Genomic DNA, 11,142 nt, shown 5'->3' on the forward strand with positions numbered 1-11,142 from the left:
GGCCCCTCCCCGGCAGGGATGGGGGTGGGGATTCAGGCTGCCAGCTGTGAATGGGGGAGATGGGGACGCGCACACAAACCAAAGCCCAGACACCAGAGCGATCGGTAAAAGCTCTTTATTGTACAGAGCTCCCAGCGCCGCCCTGCGGGCTGGGCCCCTGGCATGCTGGGAAATGAACACCCCGCTTGGGGCCAGCGTTCCCCACCCCCCGGCTTTCCCTGTGGCCGCTGGGGGCTCATTCCTGACCCCCCTCCAGCCCCTGTCCAGCTCCCCCCATGTCCTGGAGCTCTGCAGATGGTGACTGTCCCCAAGCAAGGCCTAGGGGAGTGGGGCTGGGGGCCTGTGGCAGAATGGGGATGGGGTGGGGGACATCTCCCCAGCCATCCTGGGAATGGCACCAGCCCCTTGGGGAAGGGAGCAGAGCACCTCCCACGTACCTTTACCTCAACCCCCACGTCCAGTGGGGGCTTATTCCCAACCTGCCCCCCTCAAATACTTGCCACTCCAGCTTAGCCTGGGGCCAGGGGGCTCAGCTGGGGCCCGTGAACAGGGAGGGTGGCCTGGTGCAAGGGGGAAGCTGTCCCCTGGGTCGAGAGCAAGCTGTGGGCACTTTGTGCAGTATACACAGCCCCATGGAGATGCAGCCACCTCTGGGGTGTGTGCAGGGGCTCTTTCTACAGGAAACCCTTGCTCGGCACTGGCATGCAGTCACCTCTGGGGTGGGGCACCACAGTTTTCTAACAGCCACATCCCAACGCTGCCCATGCCAGGCCAGGAAGTGAAGACGAATCCCCTCCAGGGGACTGAGGGAGGCAGAATGGATTCGGCCAGGGCAGCAGGAAGCCCCGGCAGGTGGGCCCTGCTAGACTGGTGCCATCACCTCCTTTCACTGTGCCTCAGTTTCCCCAAAAGTTAAACAGGCCTGGTTCAATATGCTGCTTCCCTGGAGAGAGCCAGGCCCTGAGCTCCCCCAAAGCCACGGTTTGCTCAGAACCCCAGTGTCCTGATGCGCAGGCTGACGGCGTAACCACTAGGCCCTGCTACCTCTCAGGCCAGGTCCTCTGAGTACAAACCACCCTGCACCACCACTCCCGTATTTCACCATGGCATTGTGCCCCCCCGCCCCGGCGCATGCCCAAACACCTGTGCAACCTGTCGCCCCATGTCCAAGGTGCCTCCTGCTTCGAGCCGGGAGCTGGGTGGGCCCCGGCAGCAACGGCCCCTGCCCCAGATTTCCATCTGGCTCAGCGCCTGCCACGGCTGCAGCAGGGGGGGGCCCCCCCCAGGCGGGTGCGGCACCATCGTCCGCCCCCCTCCTCCCGAGCGCCTCTCCAGCCGGTGCCAAGGCGCTGGCAGGGGCACAGGGGCGCCTACGAGCGGCCGACCATGCTGCGCTCGGAGCTGTGGAAGGAGCTGACCTCCCAGCGCTCGAAGCGGCTGCCCTTGCCCGGCGGCTGGCGGCACAGCACCCCGCAGAGCTTGCGAAGCACGGCCCGGCGCAGCAGGATGTATACCCAGGGGTCCAGGATCTGGTTCCAGGAGGCCAGGCGCACGCCCAGCAGCAGGAGCTTCTGGTAGCCCAGCGAGCCGGACCGGTCACCCACCGCCAGCACCACGAAGATCTGCAGGGGAGGGAGGGGCACGGCGGTGAGAGGGGGAGGGTTGACTCTGGCCCCTCACCCCTTCTCTGGCCCTAAATCTCTGGGACTGACCCTCAATCTGAGCTCCCCCCCCCAACAGCCTCATCCCCCTCCCCTCCCACCCTGAGGCCCCCAACAGCCCGATTCCCCCAACCTGAGCCCCCTCAACAGCCTGATCCCCCTCCCCACATCCTGAGCCCGCCGCCCCACGGCCTCATCCCGCTCCCCTCCCAACCTGACCCACCTCCAACCTGATCTACTTACCCCAGACAGTTTGGGGGGGGGACCCTGCAGCATGTACACCTGGAGCCAAGCGTGACTGTGCAGTTACCAGCCACCAACCACACGAGGGCGCTGCTGCATCAGCCTAGCACCCCCCCCCCCCCCCCCGAATCAGCAGCAGCGCAGATACCCGTGCTCCTGCCTCCCCCGAGGTCAGGGCCCAGGGGGCAATCCTCCCCCGGGGAGGGGGGGGGGAATCAGGATGGTGCCGACTGGGGCTCCGGCATCACCTGGGCTCCCCACCACCGCCCGGCCAGCCCCAGCCTTTTCCAGGGCAGCCCCCACGGGGGGAGGGGCTGAAATGGGGGTAAACCTGGCACCTATGGGGAACCCCCAAACCCTGCACCCATGGGGAACACCCCCAGTCTACCTTGTCCCTGCAGGGAACCCCCCCGACCCTGACACCCCAGGGAACCCCCCCCCAAGTCCTACACCCTTGGAGAACACCCCCAAACTGCACCCTGTCCCTGCAGAGAGAACCCCCAACCCTGCGCTCATGGGAATCCCCCCTTCACCCTGACCCCCAAGGAGCCCACCCTACACCCATGGGGAATCCCCTTGCACCCTGACCCCCAGGGAAATCCCTCCAACCTTGCACTCCTGGGGCAACCCTCCCACTACATCCCATGGCACTGGGGGGGACCCCATTGTATTCCATGGCCCCCACCCTACCCCCTCACTCACCAGGATAGGGCTCCAGCAGATGCAGGAGACGACCATGATGCCCACCAGCTGCACCACCATCTCGATGTCATGGGCCTTGGCACGCCGCTGCCCGCATTTGCGCTGGGTCCGCAGCCGCGCCCGCACCAGGGTGACCCCGCTCAGGGTGTTGCAGACCAGGGCGACCAGCAGGGAGGCCAGGCCCAGCAGGGAGAAGAGCAAGGCAAAGGTCACCTCACGCCAGCTCTCCGCTGGCTGCACCTTGATGAAGCACCAGGTGCCCGGGTACTGGATGGTGTAGCTCCCGAAGCTGAAGATGGGCAGCAGGGCGATGCCCAGGGCGGAGCCCCAGAGGCCCAGCAGGGTGAGTTTGGTCCGGACAGAGGTGACCAGCGAGGCATGGAGCAGCGGGCGCCTCACCCCCACGCAGCGCTCCACTGCCATGACGCAGCCCAGGAAGAGCGGGCACAGGCCGAAGAAGACCATGCAGGCGCCAAAGAACTGGCACATGGCGCCGGTGCTGTCCATGGCATCCCATTTCAGCCGGGTGGCGTAGAGCCGCAGCACGAAGGCGCCCGGGATGACGTGCCCGGCGAAGTCTGTGATGACCAGGCTGCTGGCAAAGAGCAGGAAGGTGGCCTTGGAGCGGCGCCGGAAGCGGGCGTAGGACTGTGCCAGGATGGCCAGGGCCACCACGTTGGAGACAGCGCCCAGCATCATGGAGAAGATGGGCATGGCTGGCGAGGGCCCCCCCTGGCCCCCCTGGCCCCCCGAGGAGTTCCCCAGCCGCAAGCCGCCAACAGGCACGGGGAGGGGTGCCCCGGGGCTGCAGGGCGCCCCCAGCAGGGAGGTGTTGGGCGGGTGGCTGGTGAACATCCTCTCAGCAGTGTCTGCAGCTGGCACCAGCCATGGGCATCTGTGGGAGGGTGGAGAGAGATGGGAATCAGGGGAGAGCCACTGCCACTAGGCCCCGGCAATGCCCCCACACGCTGGGGGCTGAACCCCACGGTCCCCTCTCCCGCCCCGCACTGGGGGAGGCGCCCTCTGCTGGTTCCAGAGGGAGCTGTGGGCTCTCATTTACCCCCGCCCCCAGGCCTGCTGGGGTGGGGACAGCAGTTTGGAGCTGGGGCGGGAGAGGAAATGGGGGAATCGGGGCACGTTTCCTGGCTCTGTGGGGGTCCCCCAACTTTCAGGACATTTGAACCCAGGGCTGGCGGGGCGACTGGCCCCCGGTCAGGCAGGGCAGCGCTGCTGGAGCCCAGGGTGCCCCTGTGGACTGGCACCAAGGAGCAGGACTGGCCCCTCTTGCCACTGCCTCCCCTGAGCCCGGGGAATGAACCCCCCGGGGAACCCCGTGTGGCCCCACGGATGACGCCCCCTGGCACTGGGTCGCTGGGCTGCAGAGAGCCCAGGGGTGACTCTTGGGGGAGCAGAGAGAGGAGAACCCAGACTCCTAGAAACCCCCCTTCCCTCGCTCTAGACCCCCCCCCCGAGCAGGGGAATGAACCGGGGCCCTGGCACCCAGCCCCCTTTCCCCCCTGCAAAGAGCAGATCGGAGCTCAGCACCAGTCCCGGTCAGTACGGGGGGGGGGCGATTCTGTTTCATTTACCCCCCCATCAGGCCCCCCATTCCGGGGCCAGCAGTCCGGACCCCCCCCAGCTACCCCCCCACCCCCGAGACGGCCCCGCGGTGCTGCCGTGGGGCCCGCGCCCCCTTACCGTGCTCAGAGGCACCCCGCGCCCCACTCCCAAGCGGCCGGATGGCTCGCCCCCAAGGGAGCGCACGTCCGGGCCCCCCGCGCCCCGTCCCGGCTGCGAACGGGGCAGAGACGGAGCCGCCCTGGCCGAGGGATCGACGCCCCGTCGGGGGGCGCAGGGCTCGGGACCCGCTCGGAGACCCCCCGCCCCGCGCCTCGGCAGCCGCCTTCCCCGGTGGGGCGAGTCCCAGCCCCGGGGTCCCGCCGTGCTGCGCTCTGTCTCCCCGGCCGGCCGTGCGTAGAGACCGGAGCGCTGCGCCCCCGAGCGCCCCCCTGCGCCCGGCCCCGCTCCGTCCGCGGTGGGGGGGGGAGCGCCGGGCCGCCGCCAGGGGGCGCGCCCACCCCCCCCCCGGTGCCCAGCTCGGCGCGCGGGCTCCCGCCCCACAGCTCCCAGGGAGGGGGTGACCCCAGCTGCCAAGCGGCCCGGTGGTGCTGGGCTGGACGCGGGGCGCCCAGCTCCCGGCAATGGAGCCAGCTGACACCCTCTGGCTTGTTCCATGTTCCGGGCACGAGCCACCCTGTGTAAGGGATGCGTCACCCTGCCCCTGCCTATGGGGTGGGTCCTGTGCCACCCTGCCCCATGCCACCCTGGCCCAGCCTACAGGATATGTCCCCTATGCCCCCATGCTGTCCTGTCCCACCCTGTCCCACCCTGTCCCGTCCACGTCCCCTATGGCGCCCTGCTCCTGCCTGCAGGGTGTGTCCCCTATGGCACTCAGCCTCATGCCATCCTGCCTAGGGCATATCTCCTGTGCTATCCTGCCCCATGGCACTCTGCCTAGGGCATAACTGCCATTTCACCCTGCCCCATGGCACCCTGCCCATGCCACATCCCATGTGCCACCCTGCCCCATGCCACCCTGCCTAGGGCATATCTCCTATGGCACCTTGTCCCATGCCACCCTGCGCCTGCCTACGATGTGTGTCCTGTGCCACCCTGCCCCATGACACTGCTTCTGCCTATGACCACAGGGTGGTCCCGTGTGCCACCCTGCCCCATGCCACCCTGCCTATGGGGTGTGTCCCCTATGGCACCCTGCCCCATGCCACTGGAACCTGTCTGGTGCCCATCCTGCCCCAGTCCATGGAGGATCCTAGCAGGCACATTGTATGCAGCATGCTACCCACTGGGGCTGCGGGCTCTGCAGGGTGGAGGGATACCAGGGTAGATGGGCCCCTTGGGCCGATGGAACCGAGCTCACAGGCCCACAGATGCAGGGAGGCGACACATTCCTACCCGGGGGGGCTGGGCGGGCACACTGAGATGCAGCAAGGGGAAAGGACTTGCCCATGGGCAGTCAGGAACAGAACCCAGGTGTCCTGAGTCCCAGGGCTCTATTCCCTAAGGAACGCTGTCCTTCAATCCCGGCTGAGATGGACCATTACTCTGCTCTGGCTGGAGCCTCCTGCCTCGCCCATCCCCTGGGTGTCAGGGCTGCTCGGAGCTCGGGTGCTCTGGAGCTCAGTGCCTGGAGCCACACAGCCCTGTTCCCCGTGGGACACTGTGGCCATTAGATGCCAAGGGCAGTGCCTGGGGCCAGCAGCCCCTGCTGTGTCATCACCCCAGGCGGGTTACAAAACACTGCAGGGATGATGTGCTCCAGGGGAAAGTCACCCAACGGCTCGGCCTGTTCACACTCCTCTCCCAGAGCTGGGGATAGAACCCAGGAGTCCTGAGTCCCAGACCCCCTTTAAAGAGTCCCGAGACCTTTCAGCTGAACGACCTCTAGGCCAGGGAGGGAAGGAGACTCTGCATGAGGCCTGTGGGTGGCATCAGTTCCTGCCAGTCGCTGTTTACCCCCAGCCCAGTGAGATCTGAACAGCTCCAGCCGGGACAGGTCCCTGGGCGCTGACGAGCTCCATGGATCACAGGTCCCTGGTGCCTCAGAGCTGGAGAATTGAAACCACTGGGGGCTGCCACGGCCCCAAGCTCTCATCTCCGCCTGGGAAGAGCCCAGTGGCTCCCCCATCCTGCTGGCCCAGGGATCCAGGCACTGACCCGGAGAGCCCCCCACTGCCCGTGGAGTCACTGCATTGGCCTGGTGAGGAAAGCGGCTCCGAGAGCAACATGGTGACTGTCAACAGGCCCAGCCCAGCCCCACCGTCCTGGTATCTCTCCGGCCCTATGCCCAGCCCCACTGCCCCAGCACAGCCCAGCACCCGGCACACACCAAGAAGTCTACCAGCTCTTGAGAATACCTTAGCAAAGGGGAGGAGAGAGACAGACAAAGGTTTAAGGTGACAGATCAAGCAGTAGCTGGGGGGTGGGGTAAGGGACTAGACGGGGCTGGCTGGGGACAGGGACAGATGGGGATGGCAGAGGACAGGGTTAGATGGGGCTGGCTGGGGACGAGGATAGACGGGGCTGGCTCGGGACGGGGATAGTTGGGGCAGGCTGGGGATGGGGTTAGATGGGGCTGGTTGGGGACGGGGACAGACGGGGCTGGCTGGGGATGGCAATACACAGGTTGTCTGAGGACGGGGACAGACAGGGTTAGATGGGGATGGGGACAGACAGTGCTGGCTGGGGAAGGGGATAGACAAGGTTATCTGGGGACGGGGATAGACGGGGCTGGCAGAGAATGGGGTTAGATGGGGCTGGCTGGGGACGGAAATAGATGCAGTTATCTGGTGATGGGGATAGATGGGGCTGGCTGGGGACGGGGACAGACAGGGCTGGCTGGGGACGGCGATGGGGACATCGCCTGGTGTCTGGCATGGCGGCAGGTGGGACTCAGAGAAGGGGGCAGCGGGGGCCAGCGCCATGCTGGCAGCCATGTGAGTCCTGCCCCAGCGGGGCCCCATCCAGGGCAGGGCAGGCGCCCATGTCCGGGCCCAAGACCCCTGTGCTGAGCAGGCGTGGGGCTTAGGGCACACCCCTCGGTGAGCGAGCACCATCTCTGGGCAGGAGTGGTGCCCACACCGTCCTTATGCCTCCGCCCTGACTTACATTTGGCCATGTGCATTGTGGGAAAATCCAGGCTGCTCTCCCATCATGCATCAGCAGGCGGCAGAGAAGCACTGGAAGGGGGAGCAGTGCATTCTGGGATGGAGAGCCGTTGTGACTCAGGAGTGGGTTCCGTCTACACTAGCCAGTCTGCAGACCCAGGTTAAGCCCCTGGAGGGCAATGCCATGGGGCACAGGCTGAGCCCAGTACCTGGCAGGTGGGGTAGGGGGATGCCTGGTAGCCGGGACACCATGGCCCCTTGTGGGTTATCAGCTTCATATGGGTGCAGCTGACCGGCAGGTTCCTGGGCTGAGGGGCCGTGGCTCGGTGAAGCCAGGGACCAGCGCCAGCTGCTGGAGTGCTGGGTACATAATGACCCAGGAATGGGCCCATCTAACCCGGTATCCTGCCTCTGACAGGGCCAGGTGCAATGGCCTTAACATGTGCAATGGGGGATCGACTTGCTGCCCGCCCCCAGCCAAGGCTTTGGAGGTGCCTGGGGGGGTGGGAGGGGCTCATGGATGTCCATCCCCACAGCCAGCACTACTGCCCTCACCCCACAGCGCCCCCTGGTGGGTGCGGGTGAGCCCTGCACAGTCGCATCTCTCTGGCCTGGGCCAACCTCGATGCCTTGGGGGGTCTTGGCCTTGGTGTTGGGTGATGGGAAGGGGGAGGGTGCCAGGGACAGCTGGGGGAGGGGACCTGAGCGGGAGATGGGGAAGGAGGAGTTACAGGGGAAACAGGGGACTATGGGGGAGTGGGGGTGGGGAGGGCAGGGGAAGGGAGGGGGTCATGGGGGAGGCGGGGGGAGGTAACAGGTCCCCCCCAACCCCCGACATGTCTGTGGAAAACCACTGAGTACCCAGGAATCGAGTCCCATGGGGGTTCCTGGCATGCAGAGTGAGCCAGGGACACTGGGTGGGACGGGCTAGGCTGGGGGCAAAGCGGGCAGGGGAGAGGGAGTGGCTAGCAGTGAGGTGGGTGGAATCAGGACCTGGGGGGACCCCGGTGTCCCCAGTTCCCAGCCCAGGCCCAGAGCTGCAGCCCAGCACCGTGACCCCTCCCACGCTACAGGGAGTGCTCGCACCAGCCCGACCCCAGCCAGCAGGGGGCGCTGTGGGGTGTGGGGCAGGAGCCTCTTGGACCTGCCCAGCTGTTGCCGCGCGTGGGGCGAGGTGGCGCCCGGCCCTGCCGTGCCCAGGCTCCAGCGGGCGGCGTTTCCCGGCAGAGCCGCCCCACACGGAGCCCATTAGTGCTAATGGCTGCAGGCCGCGGTAATGGAGCTCCGCAGCCATGAGCTCATGCGGGGCCGGGCGAGCGGCTGGTTGCAGCACCTGTCCCGGGCTGCACCCACGCCGGGACCCAGCCTCCCATCCAGGTCCTTTCACACGCGGCCCATTGGCATGAACAGATCACGCAGCCTCCTCCCCTTTGGGGGGGGACATGCTGGGGAGCGGGGCGCACGGGCTGGGGCGGTGGCGCATGAACGGGGGGTGGGGGGTGCATAGAGCAGGGCAGGGGTTGCATGGGCTGGGCTGGCGCATGGGCCAGGGCTGGGGTGGTGCATGGCATGGGGAGGGGCAGGGGCACATGGGCAAGGGTGGGGGGCACGATAGGCCAAGGCAGCGAGGGAGGGGGCATGGGGCTTACCTGGCCTGGGACTGGGATGCGCAGCTCACGACTCCAGGCGGTGGCTGTCTGCCGGGTGCTGAAGCCGGGGCGCCTGGATCCCGCGCAGCTGGGGGTGCAGGGAGGGGCCTGAGGCCAGGACCGCTGGCAGGGGGGCGGCTGCCAGACACATGGCAGTTCCAGGCCAAATGGGAGCTGGGTTCTCCTGCTTCTCAGCAATGTTTAGGGAAGGGACGACGTACCAGCCAGGGACCGGTGTCAATTTGAGCCAACTTGAGTCAGGCCAACAGAATCAGGGGACAGAAGGTCACAGAGTAGAAGAGACAGACCAGGATTGAGGGGCACCAGCAGAGCCGGGGGGGGAAGGCTGGGCCAGCAGGGGGCTGCAGGTCATGATTGAGGGGCACCGGCAGAGCTGGGGGCAGGGCAGGACTAGCGGGGGGCTGCAGGTCGGGCTTGAGGGGCACCGGCAGAGCTGGGGGCAGGGCGGGGCTAGCGGGGGGCTGCGGGTCAGGCTTGAGGGGCACCGGCAGAGCTGGGGGGGGGCAGGACTAGCGGGGGGCTGCAGGTCGGGCTTGAGGGGCACCGGCAGAGCTGGGGGGGGGCGGGGCTAGCGGGGGGCTGCGGGTCAGGCTTGAGGGGCACCGGCAGAGCTGGGGGGGGGGCGTGCTCTCTGCCAGGCTGCCCGGCCCATTCCCGAGCTGTGGTGGGGGCTGGAATGTGTGAATGAGTCACCCTGTCGTTTCCTTTGATTTGGTGCCCAGATTGGAGGGGTATGTGGAAAGGGGTGTCTGTGGCAAGAGGCAGGTTGTAGGGTGGGGGGGCAGGTTGTAGGGGGCCGTGGTGGGGTGAGGTGAGTTGCAGGGGGGGCTGCGGCAGGTGGCATAACCTGGCCGCCTGCCATAGGCTGAGGCCAGGCTCAGAGTCCGCGGCAAACCTGAGCTGCTGGCTCTGTGTCTCAGACGTCTCCAAGGGGAAGGCCCCAGCAGCCTCGTGGCTCTGCTGAGTAACCCCCAAGCAGCTGGCCCAGCCATGGGACACTCCGCCGGTGATGCAGCCAGCTCTGGGCTGGGGCCGCCCCACGGCAGCACAGTAGAACAGGATGGGAAGGAAAATCCTGTCTCCAGCGGAGCGGGGTGCGGGGGAGGCGTTTGGGAGGCCAAAGAGAATTAACTGAGGTGATTCCTGGCCTGACATACACGCAGCCCCAGGTGTGAGTTCAGGGGGGTCTGCCATGAGGAGAGCCTGCCCGCCAGGCCCCCCACTCCCTGTCGCATGCCCCCCCACTGAGCCCCTCAACCCTCCCACTCCCTGTAGCACGCCCCCCCACCGAGCCCCTCAATCCCCCCACTCCCTGCAGCATGATCCCCCCCACAGAGCCCCTCAAACCCCCCACTGTAGCATGGCTCCCCCCCCACACCGAGTGCCACACACACTCCCCGCAGCATGGCTCCCCCCCACACACACACTCCCTGCAGCACGGCTCCCCCCACTCCCTGCAGCACGCCCCCCCACTGAGTCCCCCAACCCCCCCCACTCCCTGCAGCATGCCCCACACCGACCCTCTCAACCCCCCCACTCCCTGCAGCATGCCCCCCCACCGAGTCCCCCAACCCCCCACTCCCTGCAGCATGCCCCCCCACCGACCCTCTCAACCCCCCCACTCCTTGCAGCACGCCCCCCGCACCGAGCCCCTCAAACCCCCCTCCACTCCCTGCAGCATGCCCCCCCACTGAGTCCCCCCAACCCCCCCCCACTCCCTGCAGCATGCCCCACACCGACCCTCTCAACCCCCCCACTCCCTGCAGCATGCCCCCCCACCGAGTCCCCCAACCCCCCACTCCCTGCAGCATGCCCCCCCACCGACCCTCTCAACCCCCCCACTCCTTGCAGCACGCCCCCCGCACCGAGCCCCTCAAACCCCCCTCCACTCCCTGCAGCATGCCCCCCCACCGAGTCCCCCAACCCCCCCCACTCCCTGCAGCATGCCCCCCACTGACCCTCTCAACCCCCCCACTCCCTGCAGCACGCCCCCCCACCGAGTCCCCCAACCCCCCCCACTCCCTGCAGCATGCCCCCCACCGACCCTCTCAACCCCCCCACTCCCTGCAGCACGCCCCCCGCACCGAGCCCCTCAACCCCCCCCCCACTCCCTGCAGCATGCCCCCCGCACCGAGCCCCTCAAACCCTCCCCCACTCCCTGCAGCACGGCTCCCCCCACTC

The 11,142-nt window shown here is 67.4% G+C and overlaps 1 protein-coding gene across 1 annotated transcript; it reads right to left on the reverse strand.

The window, feature by feature from the left end:
• Nucleotides 1–106: 106 nt before the first annotated feature.
• PTGER1 (prostaglandin E receptor 1) lies at nt 107–9,320 on the reverse strand. The gene is given in 4 exon segments (XM_073318878.1): nt 107–1,622; nt 2,607–3,501; nt 8,941–9,064; nt 9,067–9,320. Coding segments are annotated over 4 exon segments (1,296 nt in total). The 5' UTR covers nt 9,092–9,320; the 3' UTR covers nt 107–1,370.
• Between the last annotated feature and the right edge of the window lie 1,822 nt (nt 9,321–11,142).

This window comes from Lepidochelys kempii, chromosome 20 (assembly GCF_965140265.1).
Source record: "Lepidochelys kempii isolate rLepKem1 chromosome 20, rLepKem1.hap2, whole genome shotgun sequence".
Taxonomy (NCBI): domain Eukaryota; kingdom Metazoa; phylum Chordata; order Testudines; family Cheloniidae; genus Lepidochelys; species Lepidochelys kempii.